Below are 19466 nucleotides of genomic sequence, written 5' to 3' on the forward strand. Positions count from 1 at the left end.
TTCGCCGTCTGCTTAATGTGATCGCGTTCTTCCGCACGTTGGCCTCGCTCTTCGAGGCTGCATTTCGATATATAACTAAAGAGCGATCACTGCCCCCTTATCCATTTCAACCCATTCAGTGTCTGTGACAGTTCCATTCGTGGATTCACCCCTGGTGACAGCAACCCAAAAATCGAGATTTTTCATCTTGCCGAAAACCACCCCTAAATCAACATGAAAGTAGTAAGTGTTCAATACCTGGTGCTGCATTGGTGGTCAAATAGTGAAAAGTGTGAATCCCATCTGCGTGTTGCATAAAAAGTGTTATGTGATGTCGAGTGATTTTTAAGAGAAAATTTTAAATGGTTATCGAATCTTCAGTTTCAGTTTTTTTAACAGTAAATATAAAGTGGAATCTACAAGATTAAGCAGATGTTACATTTTCTACTTTTTCACCCTCTGCAAAATCGATTAGTGTATTTAATATTTTTACTAATTTTTTTCATACGCGTTATTTCCCCAATTTCATTTAGGATTGAAAAAAAAATTCGAAGAGAAATTTTTAAATGAATTCTTTTGATCTCATTGAATCTCATTGGTCTTCAAACTTTGTCCAATATTCATCTAAACAATGCACTTACCAGAATCAAATCTATTTGAGTTAGTTAATTCTTGATTTGTTTATACGATTAAATTATTCAGTTTTACAAATCTTTTTTCAAAATCAAGTGAAATTCACACTATAAAGTAAATAATGAATCATTTTTCACTATTGTATCTGTCGTAGAAAAAACAACTTTTGATGATATTTCATCCTCAATTAGATCAGAACATTGATAATCTCAAATTTTTACTATTCATCTTGTCAATAGACTTCTCTCAAATAATTCAATTCGATGTGAAGAGCATAACTAGATCCTTAATTTGCTTGCATGCACCTAGATATTAATTTATCTCTTCTATAGAAGTTTTCAAATCAAAAGCGCATACAAAGTTAAATACACACTATCAAGAAGATGATGAATAATTTTCTAAAATTCCACCTATCGTGGAATGAATTTTTATTGCTCACCCAATCAAGCCTTAATCAGATCAAACAATTTGATTTTCAGTTTTTTTACTTTCCATATTGATGATCGTTCTGAGATAAATCAACTTGAATTCAAATACTAGGTTTTGGTTCAATTTCTCCATTCCTAAATCTTATCATGTGTTTCCAAATGACAAGCAAATAAAAAGTGAAACCTAAGCTATACCCAGCAAATTATTTTCTACTATTCCACCTGTCGTAAAATGAATTCTTTTACTTTATCCATTTCATCCTCAATTAGATCAAAAAATTGATCTTGAATATTTTTCGCTATTCATCTTGACAATGCACCTCTTTGAAATAAATCAATTTGAGCTGTATAACATAACTAGGTTAGTTGATTTTCTCCGTTTGTTTGTATGTTCATTTTCCACTTGAGCATTCCACTATAACTGGATTTCTACTATTTATTAGTAGCGTTACGAGTTGATTCTGAAATTGATAGTTCATCTTTTTGATTAGATTAATTATCAGATTAGTGTGTAATGTTTCAATTTTGTTTCGAATAATTCATATTTTGAAAGTACAGGAAGTTGTTTAATGAACAATTACATAAAGAAATTCATTTGTTCAGGGTATCTAATATTAAATTAATGAAAATGATCTTTTCGCTGCCAATGGTTTTCACGTCAAATTTTGCAGTTTACAAATGGTTTCACTAAATTAATTCGTAATGAAGGGAATTAGAAATTTCAAAATTTTTTATTCAAGACTCTCTTATTTAATTTTTTCATGCAATTTTTGTTTTTGTCACTAATTAAGATGACCCATATTTCGATAGTTTTCTTTAAACAATCCATAACTATTTAAATACGACAGATGGCTATTTAGTCATCTTTTTGTATCTCCACTTGATATAATCATCCAAATTAACAGCCAAATAATCATAATTTTCGAACATTATAACAACTTTTGAGAAATGATGTGCAGTTTTCTGGGTATATTACGAAACTATTATGTTCATCGTTTAGCAGGTCAAGTTTATTGGACCACTCTCATTCTCATTGACAACAAATACAAATAACTAAAGAAGAAGCATTGAATGTTGAAAATATGAATTTCAATGTATTCAAATATTTTATTTACATAATCATCGGAATTTCTCGAGAATGAGTGGGATGCCATGTGCGTGATTCCTGTAGCAATTCAAATTTGTTAAATGAAGTTTAATTGATTCTGCCTTTGATGATGGTATGATTGTAATATCCTCAATCTATCCATGCATACTTAACCTTGCCTTAACGCATATTTATTCTTTTAAATTATAGGAAAAAGTGAACAATCTCATTCTTCAATTCAACGATGCTATCCTTCAATATAAGTAATACTTGAGATAATTGTCGTCAGTCAACCATAAGTTAGTTTTTACTTCAAAATATTCTCTCTTCACACTGTTAAATTCATTTATACAATATTTTATTTCTATTTGGTCTATTATTTATATATTTTTGTTTTGAGAATGAAGAATACTAATCTACCCTTATAGTTTGGAACAATATCTGGTTTTTCAATATAATATTAATTTTTCAATATGTGATTGTCACTTTCCAACTTTTTTTCCAGTAGTTTATAGAGAATCTTTTTTTATGTTCATAATAGTAAGCGATTTTCTTAGCAATTCGTGATAACCTGCCATTATCTTTGCTGATATGAAGAGCATGTCGATGCATGATTTACGAATTTAATTGTATAGAACGTTACTCTGTTTCACTTTCACTGTAATCATCAATACCTAAATTACTGCATTATTGATTATCCTCTTATTTGCTCGTACCATTTTCTTACCAGCGGAATTGAAAGTGAAACAAATTCATCCGTATTCGATCTCACAAATTAGTCGAAATGTAAGTAAATACTTAAGTATATCCAGTTAAACGATTATATTATTAAATATATCTTTAGAATCCCCTGCTAATTTTGCTTCAAAATGACCTTTTATTGTTTGAAAAAAACCGAAAAATCGAGATGAAATCTGCATAAATGAATGTTTATTAGTTTTTGTTACGTGCAGAGAAGCACGTTGACTGATGAATAATAAATATCGAAGGATGAATATTGAGAATAAATCTGAATATGAACTTTTTTCCTTTTTTTTCTATTCAACTAGTTCAAACAAAGAAACTACCGACCTTTGAAAGTGGACAAGGTTATTTACATTTTGAGATCGGTGATCAAGACATCTTCAATCATCTCCATTTGTGAAATTCAGTCTGGTTTCCACATTCCCCGGTAACTGGTTGAATATTCCATATCTGAACGCAAAGTGGCAGATGTTGGACGGTGATAACCTTTTTTATATTGAAAGTGACATCAAGCAATCGAACAGTTTCAAATACAACCAAACACACTCATACTTTTGAAATGTTCTTATAGAGCCGAGAAGTACAAGAAATGAATAAGTTGGCACACACTCCTTTCAAAAGATTACTATAAAAAAAAAACAATATTTAAAAAAAACATTATTTGTACGTCAATTTCACACAAACTTAAATCCAGAAATAAGAGTCTAACATTAAAATAATCAGGAGAACTTATTTTACTCATTTCTCATAATTTGTGGAAATTAATAAATTATTCAAATATTCCTTTTATATGTTCTAGCTTAGAAGCTAATAATGAAAAGGGGTATATTTTCAGATGCAAATATACCTAGGGCCTTTATAATTAGGAAAACAAAGAATTTTAATTGATATTACAACAAATATCGCTAATGATGGCGCAACCTGAATGGTAATTTGTAGAAATCTATGCGAAAATTAATTACTATTCAAGTAGGCTAAATGTGCTCAAATGCTTTCGACATTCGAAGGTGTGAAGTTTTGGAAAAATCGACACCCGCGTATCTGATATTCATTAATAGGATTGCAGAGATAAAACTAGTAGATTGGCTGGGTAATTTGTGCCTTACTTATACTGACCCAAGGCAAGTGGATATTTCCTATCACAGTTGACACAAATTCATAGATGATTTCAATTGCTTCGTAAAGACAAGAACATGAACAAGAAACTCACTTCCTTCTATTATTTGAGGTGAAAGTAGCCGTTTTGAAGAAGAAAAATCCCTACAATTTATACAAATTTACTTCATTTATCGTCAGTTAATTTCATTTTGATCTCATTCTCATTTATTTTTTATTTTATTTTCAAATCTGTTTCTTAAATCAATGAATGAAATTTATATGAGTATTCAGATTCGTTACCACTTTAACATTTGTGTTATACCCTTTTTTCATTGGGTTTTTCATCATAAATTCGATAAAAATAATAGAAATGAATTTAAAATCAGTATAATGTTTTTATGAAATTCATATGGGTTAAAAATTTTGAATCAAAAACTATCATCCGAAATTTTGAAGTTAGCCAAGTATACAGAACAAAATTAACATCAGAAAAATCCAGAATTTCGTATTAAAATAAAAATCTATTAATTAAAAATCATGACAAGTTTGGATCGAGAAGTAACACCGAAAATTAAAAATTATTCTTGTTTCTCTACCCATTGGCATTGTGCATATATTTTTTTCAATTCATAGAGTAAAAATTCTGATTCAGGTATAACAAAGAAAATTTTATATCGTTTAATTGTTAGTTTGCCTTCGATACCAAAAATCTGTTAATGTGTACATTATTCAGATGAAGGTAGATTTCAAGTTGAAAGAATTTTTGTATTGATCTTGAGAACTCACCTTTAAATCCATTTCACTGATGTAATTTCCCATTAATCGAAAAATTCAATTTCATCAGCTTTATTTTTAAACTCGTGATCTAAATAAAGAATATTTTGTGCTGTTGAAAGTATAATAGAAAGGGTCGTATCCGAGTATCTGATTATAGTTTAGAGTGATTCAATCCAATTTTATCTGATCGGTAATATGTTTATTAGGTAATTTTGGAACAATCGTTCCACTGAACTGTTACGAGTACTATCGGATAACTAATACACATTTCTGCTTTTTGTTGGCGTTCCTATTTGAATAGAACTTCGATGTTTTATTCGCTGGTTCAAGCACTAAGTCTTTTTTATATTCTTGTGCACCAAACCGACATAATAGTGGGTTATGCAATTTAAATTGTTAATTGTCACATAAAATTTAAAATTATAAAGTTATTCGAACAACTGGAGGACTTTCCTTCTTCATGCACTCTAATTATTTACAGTTTGGTCAAAAGATATTAAAATCAGTTGGTTAATGATGTGGAAACAAATTTCACTGATGAAACTGGATGGTTAAGATTTCTTCCAGATAACGAGAAAGAATAAAGAATCAAATTCAAAATTTTTTACTTATACTTATTTTTTATTTTTAAGCGAAAGTGTCTATTTTTTTTTACTTGGAAGAAATACTTACTTGTCATTTTCAATGAAATTTTTTCATCTAATTTTGTACTTGAATGAGGGCTCATCACTGTTATCCGCTCATGAAGCATGTTAACATGGTGCCAGCACTATAATTACTCTTATAACCAATAATCATAATGATCCCGATTATTTGTATGAAATTCCCATTTTCCATTTTTCCAATGAAGTTCTAGGATTATTATCAATGTTCATACAAAAATTTTTCTCTGAGAAGCTAAACAATCGTAAATTCAATATCCACATTCTTCCAAATATTTCGATTCAATTTATAATAATGAGAGTAGAGACGAATGAAAAATTCACTTTTTCAATAACATGATTGTGCTCCAGGGCATTATAAACCTTGTTCGTGTTGCAGATGATACGGTTAGCTCTAAATGAAAGAAATTCGATTTCATTTGTCCAAATAATGAACTTTCGTTGGCCATCTGTCGAATTTTCACTTCTATACCGTTCCATTTTTTGACAGCGTCTGATTGCCAGTCAGATATTTACATTAATTGGCAGCATTTTTGTTCACGAATATACTGATGAAAAATGGAATGCTTCCTACCTTTATTAGTGTTACTTTTCATAAATCCACATCTTTTCAACGATGTTGCTGAACCATCAAATTCATCTATTCAATTGAAGTTTAGAATATGCTTGAAAAAAGTGTATATTACTGCCTTTCAATTGAATTGATTATATTGAAGATGTGTCCATTATTTTTGGGTCAAGTTGATTCCAAAGTTCGCTAATATAGTTATAATGACATCTTGCTTACTGTTTTCGTCAATGAGTATGGAAATGACTCAAAGAAAAATCACTCGATTTGCATATATCTGCTTCATATTATAAATACTCACATTAATTTGATTTTGTAATAGGTGTTTCTATTATTAGTAGTATGTTGGTGACTTTGACCTTTGTTTATGTAGTGTTTGCCGTTCTTGGATTCATTCAGATAGTTTTCTTACATTGAACAGAAAGTTATCCAAATTCATATTAAATAATCGAAAGAAAAAAGAAATATTATGTGAATGTATTTATTTTTGTAGGTTGACATTTTATGTAAGATGTATTGATTTCCACGGCGTTAACAAGAATGGAATTACAATGGTTTTAATTTCAGAAATTCATTGAGGAATATTTCATGGGAAAAGTTATTTAAACTCTGTGTTTGTATAAACAATTGGCACTAAGTGTCGTCGCTTTCAAATTCATTGAAATAAAATTGCTGAGCAAATTTATCTGCACATAAACGTACAATGGTTAAACTGTTTAAAACTTCCTATGTGAGAATGTAGTAACAAAATAATAAAATAGTTACATTCTTTCGAAATTGATATTTGAAACAATATTCCTCCAGTCTGTTTATTCTGTTTGCAATTTGACTAATTTTCTCTCATAATAAACATGAAGACAAAACATTTCAATTCCACTGAAAACATTGATCATCTCTTCTGTTCGAATATGACCATTTCCAAAATAAATATATGTATGATTTCATTCAAGTCAAGTTTGCAAACAATGTATCCTTATCACTTTTGTAATCTGAAACTGATCGCTCAAAAATTTTTTCACTTCGTTTGGCTGTCAGTTGGGGTAATTTATGAAGACTGTAGAACAAACCCACTTCAGAAGAAACAGAGCATGACTTGCATACTAGTCAAACCTTTAGCTTTGGGCATAGTTGATTGCTCGTTGTAATTTGTATTGAACACAATGATCGACTCTGTTCTGTTACGATTTAATTCGATATACGTGCGTTTGAACACTTCCATTCTTCGTTTCCTGAATTGTGTTAATCAACACCAATTAAGTATTTTTGCTGAAAATAACTGCGTTGGGCCAAGAAGCAAAATTTAATAGAAAATAATTGGCTATTGACCATAAGAGAGGAGGCGTTAAATACTATTACAGTTTTTTTTTGTCACAGTTCTCGATCTTGTCAAATTGACGATAATGATATCGAACATTTATCTGACATAAATTCTTGAATTTCTTGAGCAAAAATGTCACAAATTTGATTAAAAAAGATGGAGATGTGGGTATGAAATGAATGTTTTAGTAGATAGAAGGCTTGAAATAAAATTCATGGTGATTACTGACAGGTATGGACTACATATATTCAAAGATCATTACAAATATCTCAAATGACCTTAAAAGGTCTTGAGATCTGAATCATTGAGGAATTTTCACTGATATAATCTTCTTTACGTGCTCAGTATCAATGGAATAATTAGTGTTATTAAAACAATTTTTCTTCATTTATTACCATTGTTCGCTCGCATTTCAATCTTTTGAACATCGATTTCTTTCGTAAGAACCTTGAAAAATTATGACATATTATTCAAATTGGAATTAATTGGATTGTTTACTATTTCCTCAGTTATAGAATACTCAGTTCACACACATTTATAATTGACGTTAGACTCTTCACTTAAAAGGATTCGAGACAAGGACGCGCACAGTTTAGTTGCAATTAACCTCTTATTGTCTGAGTAGTGAATGGTAGCATGTCCAAAACCGAAAGGATAACTTCTTCCTGACAACGTGTTCCGGTATATATTCATTGAAGACATTTTTCTCCCATTCCTCTTCAGATCTCTACATCGAGAGAAGTTTCAGTCCTGTTCATTACATTTCATTAAAATTAAGTTCCTACATTTGTTTCGAAAAAGTACTCTGATGCCTAATTTAACATTGAGATATCAATTTTATGTCTTTCCGAGAAGAAATTGAAAGACCTGAGCAGTTGTTTGTTTATGAATACTGATGCGTTCACTCACTCTTGAAAAAGTTTAAGATTAAACCGGTGACTTTTGAAGGAAGCTGCATTCTTGGATTTAAAGGAGCTTACCGTTATTTGACTTGTTTTCCGCCTGGCTTACTATGTCGCTCACATCAAATTCTGTCGTTTCCATGGAAATATGGTCATTTTATTAAATAGCGCCACCTGAAGATAAACAGGGGAGATACGGAAAATGGGAGATACATAACATTTTACGATATTCGTGTACACTTCTCAAACCACATGAATATCCATGATATGAGAATAATATGTTTTTCTATTTTATAATAATTTACTGATTAAATTGAAAACCAACTGGTCACGTATATTTCAAGTACAAATTATGTAGTAAAATATTGAATGTTTCTATTTATTTGGATATTCGAATCGGTATTCACGCTAAATTCAATTTCAACATCTTTTTCCTTATTCTATGCGCCCAAGGTTGCTTTGTAGTCATAACACTTCATAACATTTAATCAGTTTATTGTTCGTCTCCTTATTAAAAATCCACCACACCTACCGGATAGACATAATATGATTTTTTGTTGTGAGGGAAAGCTTTGCTTTTGTTGGAAATATCACAAGAATGCGGAGTGTCAATATTTGCCGACACCCACAAATTGAGTAGAAGGGAATAAAAGATTATTTATTTGATAAATCACAAAAAATGCCACGGAATCTCGACTGAAACTTGTACATGTTTTCAATAGGTATTTTTCTCGAAGAACAATTTTCATGATACATAAATCATAATCTGCTTAGTTGTTTTGATCTTATGTAAACTCTGAGGTTTATCATGTTTATTTCCTAGCTGCGATACTCTAGTTTGAATTGCGATAGTTTCTATTTCGAATATGAAAAAAAGATTATTAATATATTTTGAATTGATAAAAAACTTATCATAAACACTGGAATACTGGATGAATATCTTGTTGCAAATTTTGATTTGAATTATCAACGATTAATATTTTGTGGTTGAGCCTCTATGAAGCGAAACTATACAAAGTTTTTATCGTAAAACAATAAAATTGAAGATGAGGGAGAAATATCTACACAATGTGCTTGGGACTCATATACTGACTGCCATTGAAGGAATTATTGGTCATGTTGTAATATTACGATTACAAAATAGCGCCACACTGTTGTTTTATGTGGTACCTGCACAGTAATATTGGCAAATCATTGATTATATGCAATTCTAGTCGATATAAGGTAAAGACGATAGTGAGTCATACTTTCCCTGAATTTGATGACGTGATGAAACCAACACAATAATAACTCAGAAAAAATATTGAAATATTTTCAGAGAGTTCATGTTTTGATGAATTATTCGATTGACAAAAAAAAAATATCAGTTATATGCATTTCTGTTCTTGATTCGTTTGAATAGCCTAAAAAAATCAAGGTTTATTTATGGCACTGTGAAAGACCTTTTCATATTATCAAGATCATTATCCCCATAATAAATCATTGTAATTTCTTTGTATATAAATCACAAGTCAAAAGTTTTCGAGTGATATTATATCTATGCCTTCTTCTGTTTGTTTCTAGGACACCTATATTAATTTATCATCGTAATCCAACATATTAAAGTTCTACATGCTCATTCATTTCGGCAATCAATTCTGCAGAGATTCATCTTCTGAATTGAATGTGTTTTCGTGATTGTTATGATATATTGTTTTTTGAGAGGAACACATTTTATTATTTATTTATTCTCTAACATTTCCAACAAGAACTAAGTCAGTATCTTCAGTAGTTTATTAATTAATCACTTTTATCTATCAAGTTTTCCTTCGCTAATCTTTCATAGAAATAATTCCAGAGTTCCAGATCCAAGTATGTTATTTTATGTTATTTTTGCCTGCTTGAGGAGTTTCTTTGAAAGTGGGTTGCAAATTCTTCAATAACTTTTGCGTGAATTGTAAATCAATAAAATTCTGATTATTTCATTGAAAAGAATGTTTGAGTTTGACGTTCAGTCGTTGACATTGAAGACCCAATAGAAAGAAGCGTTATCTTCTCGCTTGTTACTATGTTTCACAGTTTTTGCTGTTAAGAATAATAATGTGGCATTGACACGAAATGGCTAGTTCCATCAACTTTGATTCGAAATAATTCATTATAATGTATAATGATTAATTTCTATGCCTTGACTTCCAGCGACAAAAAGATGATGGCTAGTTATTATGTTGTTGTCAAGTTTACTTAGTAACCCGAGAAGATATCTACCTACCTGATACTTTGCTCAATAAGTCCCCTAACGAGTAACAACTCATTTCTTCTTAAAAAAAAACCATAACAGTGATTTATATACTCTTCTAATTTTTCAATACCTTTTCTGTAGAAAGATTCGTCTTTGTCTTCGAAACAAGAAATCATTTTTTCACTAGAACCAGAGTCAGAATACCACCTTTCAACCATTTCACTTTCGAATAAAATGCCATCTAGTCATTGCTTTGCTTGCACAGTATTTTTTCAATCAAAAACAGTGTTTTATGTAAATGGTGATTTACTAGATGAATCATCAAAATTAAAATTTTCTCAGTCCGAGCCTGTGCTAAAGATTGGATAAACTCTTAATTATCATATAAAAAAAAGGTCTACAAGGAACACCCAATTGAAAACAAAGCGTTTGCGGGACCATGTTTATAGGACTTTTTTTCTCAAAATTATCCAGGGTATCTCTTATTTTCCTTTGTATCTCCAATTAAGGAATACTCTTTATGTATATAATAACCATTTTTCTATAAGGAAATAGTAAATTTGATGTATTGGATATCACAAAATTCGTTATCTAGGGAGAGGATCTAAAAATCCATTTGAGCTAGTCAAAAATGGATGACGCATTTTCAAACTTTTTAGAGATTTTAGAGAGAATTAATTTGGTGAAAACCGCAAACCTCATAAATCCAACTGTGCAAACCACATAAATTCAACTATGAGAGAAAATTGGAAAAAGGCGTGAAATGAAAAGTTCTCATAACTTCTTTATTACTGGTGCTATGAACATGAAACAAAAATATTTTCCTGGCAATTTTTTTAATAGAACCAATGGTGTGATCATTTGTTCTTAATTCGAATCAGTTTTGAATTTATAGTACAAACTTTTGTTTTTTAAATGCAAACCATAAATATTTCTATAAGAAATAAAATCGCTTTTTGCCCCTTTCAATAATAAATAACATGATATATAAATTTATTATCAAACAATGAAAACCATCAGCCTATCTATAATATTCTGTGAACCTCAGATAATTAAAAAATTTGGTGGTCACCAAGGTTTCCGGATTTAACACCGTTAGATTTTTCCTTTGGTCGCATTTAAAGGACAACTTTAATAATCTGAAAATAATGAAATGTCGAAAAAATCTAACAGTGTTAAGTCCGGAAATCACAGGTACACCCGATACATAAGCAACCAACGCCTTGGAAAATCTTTTTGATGGATAATACTTCTGATGGCTTTTCTTTCTGCATTCTCGACATACACAGGTGGGCGTTCTAAACGCACATTCTCTAAGCATAAATTCAATCCGCCCGACTCATTATCCAAGAAATCCGTATCTGGGTTATTGTTGCCAATGTCGCGAGATCTATCGAAAGGGTTCACTTGCCGTTGCATCACAGACTCCGTCAGTATGCGACTAAGACATTGAAATTATTGGCCGTAGTTGTGTTCCGCAAACAGAACGTTCGAAAGTAGATCACAGCGTTAAGGTTATCGCATGAGGCTGCTTATCAATAGTGGGTTTAATCGAATTTTTTATATCCTTGTCATGATCTCCTTTCGATATTTCCGCAGGTATATCTTAATTTGATTACCAGCTGGACCTGCGATAGTTTTTATGCCTCCCAACGTGTTATTTGCAGAATTACTTCATAACGCTTGTAAATAAATGACGGGCAAAAAATGGATTGGTGTATACTTAACAGCCAACTGGTATTTTTTTTTTCTTGGTTTGGAGGTGTTAAAGGAACTAATCACATACTATATTTGTTTCCACTTTTTCCAATCAATGGAATTATCGAATTTGCTCTGGTATTTCGATGGCTTAATTTTGAATCTACTAATTAAGTGATAAAATTAGATCATAATGATATAATTTACACTTCGCAAGATAAGATAGCATCTTGTTTTGAGGTTAACTTCCAAATATTCTACATCTGTATGATTTTTCGATACTTAATAGAATTACATAGCTTTTCTCACAATGAGTTATTAACATATCCGCATCCTTAGGTCTTTTACCGATGCTGAGTCATAATTTCCTTCACAAAGCACTGCCACTGAATGTAGATGTTGATATTTAAGCAGAGGATATTCCAGAATATATTGGCCGATTATTAGGATTAGGAAATTCCAGGCTTTATTGCTTTTTTAGTAAATTTTTTCTGTTGAGAAATCTTCTGAAATATGTTGAGTTTCCTAAATATATCATTGAGCATCAAATTATTATTGAGATGAACAAATTTTTTCTCACAAGTTAGTTCGTCGCTAGTTATATGGAAATCAACTTTGAAGACCATAAAGAACATCTTGTTTTTGAACACTTTCATTTTCAGAGGTGTTTTCCTGTATGTATTGCTCTACCATTTCATTACGATCTCTGTAATTTTCGAAATTTGAGGTGGTATAGGTCTTAAATGATCCAAGTTAAAATATGTCCTACCGTCTGACTCTGAACAATATAGGTAACTGGAAACTTTCAGGGTAGGTTTGAATCACGAATGCCGAGGTTCAATTTGCTGATGGGCAAAATCCGAGTGAGGGTTCCGTAGATATTGTGTTCCTGATAATTATCGAAAAAAACCTAATATTTCAGTAACAACAGATCCAACCGAGTTGAGTTTTTGCGTACGTATTCAAAATAAAATACAATTCATAGGTCTCTGTGATACGCCTTAGAAGCTCAGAGCTTTGGCAATTAAGGATAAACATAAGAAATTTCCTCAAAATCTAATATATTTTATTGAAATATATTTTCCTTTTTTTCAAGGTAATTTTGTTCTTCGTCATCTGCCTGTCAGCCATTGTCAGGGGTCAATTTTCAAACTTCGGCCAGTTCGGAGGATTTGCATTGGATTCTGCACTCACATCCGTTAGAGATCCAAGACAGAACCCTGGACCAGTAGTCTTTCCACCTTCACCACCAGACAACGGTGAAACCAGTGGAGTAGTAGTAGGAGCATCAGGATTCGGATTTGTACCCCCAAGTGCGCAGAGTAAGTTGTGGCGAAAACTCATTTAACTTGCATTTCACAGATCAAGTAATATGGAATCGATCATTCAGCTTATTCCATTAATGAATTCATTTAGATTAGTCTCTCATGCAATTTAGTTCATAATTTATTGAATGCCTCAGTTTTGTAGCAGATATAAGTGGTACCTGACTAATTCTTTGATGATTAGCATCAAGTAACTAAAAGTTTGTAAGGTTTTTGATGATGAAATGTGAAATTTTCGAAAGACAAAAACCTAAGTGTGTGAAAAATCAAACCCTTTGGTAGCAAAAGATTGTTTGATCACTCTTGCTAACAAAGAATGAGTTCGATTAAGAATTTTGCGTAGTGAATTGTTAAACAAAATAGGTGCTTTCAGAAAATGTTTAATTATTTATCCATACTAATGTTTAGAATTTTAAAATCCAAAGTAGTCGTAAGAGGATTGTGAAACTCACTGAACTCCAACAAAGTGTGGTTACAAGCTTACTCATCCATAAAAAAATATAATCTTACAAACTACTTCCTTAAAATCAAGTATGGAAGATTCACTAATCAGTTTCACGAAAGAAAGCTGCATCTCAACAAGATAATAATGTTATAATGCCAATTACAGTTTGATACGACTACATTAGCTGCTTCTCTAAACTTCCTGAGTCGTTGAACATATTATCGATAACTCAAGAATTTCAACTTTTTGATGTTACATAAAATAACAAAATAGAAACATTTTTGAACTTTTCATATAGAAATTCGCTGTAAGTATTGAGTAAATTGAAGAACGAAAGGATAAAAATGCAGATATGTTGATGAATTGTCTACCTATACTTCAGCTCCAATAATTCATTCTTCAATTCTATTCGTTCTAGTTGATTTGCATTTCTCGATAAAATGGCCATCAAGGTTGATTTTTTTCTTTTTCTATTATCTAGTTTGGCAAATTATCTTCTTGTCGGTAAGAATGGATGATGACGGGGATTTAAATTCCTTGGTTTAATAGTTTTTGTCATAATTTTTTTAAATTTATGCTTCATTGACGTTCTTGTTTTTTCTCGATATAAATCGTTGAATTCTGTTTATAGACTCGGATTCAGTTTTCAGTATTATGAAGATATTGTTATTGAGTTCGTGCTCACTATTAGAGTTTTATTTTGATGATTTTGAAGCAGCTGAGTCAGATCACTATTTAAGTATCATCTGATGTTTTTTACAACAATTTAAATTGCAGAAATATTTGTTGCGTATCCTATTGAAAAAGACTCCTATACGGATTCAGCATTATGAAGATATTGTTTTTGATTTCATGCATACTATTAGAGTTTTATTTTGATGATTTTGAAGCAGTTGAATCAGATCACTTTTTGGTATCAATTAGTTTTTCCTTCACATAATCATCTGATGCTTTTTACAACAATTTAAATTGCAAAAAACTTTGTTGCGGATCCTATTGAGCTTCTTCAATGAATATGTGTTCAATAAAAGTCAAAGACTAAAGAACAAGATTCTACATTTTCATTCTTCAAATGAACATTATAATTTGAAAAACACCGAAGAAAAATAAATATGGATAATCTTTTTTTATGAAATTTTTTTTTACAAAATATTCCAGAATACCACTTGAATTTAAAGCAATCACATAATTTCTATGATCGTTCCATCTTATTTTGCATCGCGAACATCGGTAAAAGATTCGTTTATTCCTGTCAGGGATCTGGAAATCATATTTTCTTGATGAGAACTTTTGTTCCAAACTCCATATCCGAATTTATTCCATCCTGAGAGCCATTCAAGTGACATTCCAGGCCACACTCAAGCCATCCTCCTGAAGCAATGCATGATTAATCCCTCCACTTCATCAAATCCTTGATTCTTATTAATCAAGAAGGCGTTCAACAATTCCCGGGAAACTTCCAGGGAAATGTCTTTGTTCCGAGGTTTTGGTTAATCAGTCTCGCCAACTTGTGAATTGAATGCGACGCCATCCGAGTCCGTAGAATCGGTCCCTTTCCTATCTTTGTCAGAAAGTTTGGGTTATCTTCGAATCGACTGACCGCCCCTGAACAATGCAACCTAACCTATTTACTTTGTCCGACCGTGTTAAAATGGATGCCATCATTTCCATCGACATGTTTAGGTCATCCTTGGAGAACTAACTCTTGAAGAGATGGGCGGATTTCATGCTCACCGAGACATGGAAACACAATATCCCATTTGGGGCTCATCAACTCACTCGACTGGAATGACTTTAAGAGATGTGAGAGACCGATGAAGATGACGGGGTCCATCTTGTTATAATCATTTGTCAGGAGCGAAGATTCTTAGGAAAACTACAATCTGTAGATTGAATCTTTTGGAAACTAAATGTCTGGTGATTTTCTCACTTTTCTGAAGGAGCTCTAAAAAAAGCAACTATTTCTACTGTCACAACGATGCATAATAGAATGTATCAATACATATAATAATAGTATATTCTAAAACAAGTTGCATAATGGGCTCCTATCCCAACACGAATACGAAATTCGAACGCATGAGTGTTGGAATTGCCTTCTGCAAAAAGTATTTGACGACATTTTCTCTCTTCCAGTCGAGTTTTGTGAAATATTTTCGAAATTCAATGAAAAATTCACATATACATCCTAGTGACTTTTGTATTGTATCTTGGCAGTTGGTGTAACTGTTACTAAAATTGACAGACTATGCAACTTTAATTTGAATCGTACGTTTCGAATTTTGAAATAATTTATAATTACGCATGAAATTCGTGGATTATTTGTGACGAAATCGATTTAACACCATCAGAAATAAGAGAAGTTGCGAATAATGTTGCCAATCATTTCACTATATCCAAATTTTATTATATTGACAATTGACGTGTGGAGAAATTTGATATGATCGGTCAGTGTAGGCAATCACCAAACAAAAAATAAAACTGAAAACAAATCTGTAATGAAATCATTACAGCACTGTTTTTAGTACTGTTATGAATTCATTACGATACTGAAATGAAGAAAATGTATTGTTGCACTGAACAAGATGTCATAATTGAACAAGATAGTAGTTTTGAAGTGACCATCAAAAATTTACTTTTCTTCTGCAGAAAAACTCTTCATATTGAATCTTAAACACCTCGTTGCACTAACCCAACCATAAAAATTAATTCGTGATTTTCATAAAGTTTTATATTATATTATTTGATGGTAGTGTAATATGTTGAAACTCATATTCATTAGATAATCCATATTTGAATGAGTTATCCCTCATTTTCGTTCATGTAGAAACTTAGATGTACATGTAGTTCTTCATATTTATTTGCTGGACAAATGTAGAAGATCATCCAGAACCATCGTAGAAGTTGTTGCTGTCTCACCATTAAACTGGGAAACTTTTAGTTTTCTGTTCAGATATTTCTAGTTCAATTTCTTTACAGGTCCTTCACTCAAACAGCGTTAACGTTTCAAAATGGACAAGGTGCGTATGAACTTCGCAATTTGTTGAAGAAGACCGTTCTCAATGATTGTTATTTTGAATTGTTGTGTTTACTACCTCATATATCAATGAAATAAACATTTTGTATATATTATGTTGGCTATTCAGTTTTACTCGAGAAGGACATTCCTATATATCTTGCTTTTGTTATATAAGATCTCATCACATTCCTTCGACACCTCATATCGTGAGAAAATGATTGAAATAACATTATCTCAAATAAATAAATTCATAAGCACTCATGACACCATCCGATTCCCATGAGAAATACATATAAATTTGAATTCATTCACCAATTGTTTTCTTTATATTTTTATTCGAATCTTAAGGAATTCAAGTGAAGATACGAGCGAACAATTCCAGTTGGTTGGGTAATAGACATTGCGATATAATGGGATTTAGTTTCATGTATATGTTTATCAGACTGATTTCTCACAGAAAACTGAATTTTACGGTTGCAAATCGTGAATTTTTATTTCAGTTTCAAGCGAGGCCATAGGTTATGAAAACAAGGTTAGGGTTGAATTCCTCATGTATCGAGGTTGTTCATGACTAAGTAGATCACGTACGTTAATGGAAGGAAGAACATCATATTGCACCACAGGAAATTTTTTCAACATATTGAAATTTATGGATTCTATTTATTTCTCAGCTTAATTCATTCAGAATTGTAAAACCAAGGCATTAAGAAATACTAATTAAGAATAATTCATATTGAACGTGTGTGACAATATTTTTCCTTTCTGTTTTTTTTTTTGCTTATTCTTAAATTCCTCACGAGAACTGCAACTTTCGTTAATGCTCAGTATTTGCAGTCTGCACTCGGCTTTTATACTCAGTTCTTGTGTTATCACGAAGTCTTTCACATAATTTAAAATTTATCATACTGTTCAGCTGATTTTTATCACATTTGATGGTAATGACGTTGAATTCCTGAATTGAGTAGAAAAAGACTCCTTTTTCAGTTTCGAACGTTTGAAACTAGATAATGTGGTCAAAAGATTGGTAGAAACAGCTGAAATCTCTTGTAATAAATTATTTGTCTCAAGTGAATAAGCGGAACTCTATTAGGAAAAAATCTTTTCTCTCTGCTACCCATGCAAATCCTGTTAAAGACATATCAAGGACATTTTTAACTGCATAACACTCCATACATCACGTCTCGCTTATAGATCAACATTTCTTGGTTTATTAAACTTGACATTGTGAATGTATCAAGGCACTTCCGTTGGCTTGAACCACAAATGAAGATTGGCATCTGGAATTACCAGTATTGAACCCACTAACTTCAGATCAGATCGAAAATTTGAAATATATGAGAATATTACTCTCAAGTATTATATTAAAGCTCTGATTATTTGAGTTTTTATTTTATTATTCAGATGAATTTCAGTCCTAACGAGTGTTTGTTCTATTTTTAGGATACAGGAGTTTCTTTGGATTCTACTGATGCAGTACCGACAATCTGATTATGGATTATTTGTCTCAAATGCGAATGGTTCTTACCAAGGATTGTCGAAATTGTAAATGTTAAATGTTAGAATAATTATTTAAAGAATTATGTTAAGGATGTTGTGCAATGTTATTTATTAAATTTGTTTTTAGAAAATTGACGTATTTTTTACCCTTTCAATGACTAATCATATGTATCTTTGGGGAATGAGGAAAACAGTACTTTGGTGAATATAAATTAGTATCGAAAGTGAAAATGTAAATTCAGGCTTTTAAAGGTTAACTCTGTTTCCTGCTTAGATAGTCGAAGAATAATGACATCGTTAAAGGATTAACTGTTCTAATGGTTGTTTATTTCTTATAAATCGTGATTAGGAAGTTTTTCTGGGGATACAACAATAAAATCGTAAGTAGAAGTACTACAAATTTTATAAGATTATAAAGAAAATAATCACTACATGGAGCAGTTGCATTATATTGTAATGCAAAAAACACAATCTGCCTACCTAGAAGGGCTGTAAACATATCGATGAACATGGCGCAAAAGGAAGATTTTTGAATAGTATTATATCATTTGAGAAGTCCCTAATCGATGTCTTCCTTATTTTGTGAGCCTTTTTCATTGACTTGAGATTTTATACATGAAGATGACAAAGATTTTCCCAATAAGTGGTTCTATTTTGAAGAGTCCGCTAGCTGGTCAGCTGTCACTTATAAAACTGTCATCTTTCGAAATTTGACAAATAAAAATTACGCCATTACTTAAAATGGAACGATATACGCTTTATTAACGGACTGAAAACATTTAAAATTCACTACAAAAATTGGGAAAATTTTGTAGTCACAATTAGCAAAACTAAAGCACTTTTGGGTCGTCGTGAAGCACCTTCTCGTTTGGTTGAAAAATTTGAGCAAGTTAGTGACGTAAAGATCTAAATGTAATGTCACTCAAGAACTGAGAATGTTGCTGCTGTAGCGCTTACGAAAACCCAGGTTCATAGATTTTTTGTTCATCTTGGGAATTATGCTCCACTATCGATTCAAGATCTTAAGATGAAAATTGTGAAGTTATCGAGGAAAAACAGCCGCAAATGTGC

General features: G+C 31.4%; 1 protein-coding gene across 2 annotated transcripts; it reads left to right on the forward strand.

The window, feature by feature from the left end:
* The first annotated feature begins 14 nt into the window (after positions 1 to 14).
* On the forward strand, positions 15 to 18526 carry LOC123676847. 2 transcript variants are annotated; one of them, XM_045613105.1, is made up of 4 exons: positions 15 to 222; positions 13209 to 13434; positions 16859 to 16899; positions 18339 to 18526. In XM_045613105.1, exons 1-3 carry the CDS (start codon positions 214 to 216, stop codon positions 16879 to 16881), a joined length of 258 nt encoding a protein of 85 aa, XP_045469061.1. In that variant the 5' UTR covers positions 15 to 213; the 3' UTR covers positions 16882 to 16899; positions 18339 to 18526. The 2 variants fall into 2 exon arrangements, with proteins under 2 accessions (XP_045469061.1, XP_045469059.1); XM_045613103.1 differs by lacking the exon at positions 16859 to 16899 and having other exon boundaries at positions 17 to 222.
* Positions 18527 to 19466: the final 940 nt, after the last annotated feature.

This window comes from Harmonia axyridis, chromosome 3 (genome assembly GCF_914767665.1).
Source record: "Harmonia axyridis chromosome 3, icHarAxyr1.1, whole genome shotgun sequence".
NCBI lineage: Eukaryota > Metazoa > Arthropoda > Insecta > Coleoptera > Coccinellidae > Harmonia > Harmonia axyridis.

Excerpts from the sequence above, each read along its gene's own strand:
- LOC123676847 (XM_045613103.1), top strand. Across the intron at positions 13,435-18,338 it reads TGTACCCCCAAGTGCGCAGA|GATACAGGAGTTTCTTTGGA; the intron begins GTAAGTTGTGGC and ends TTCTATTTTTAG.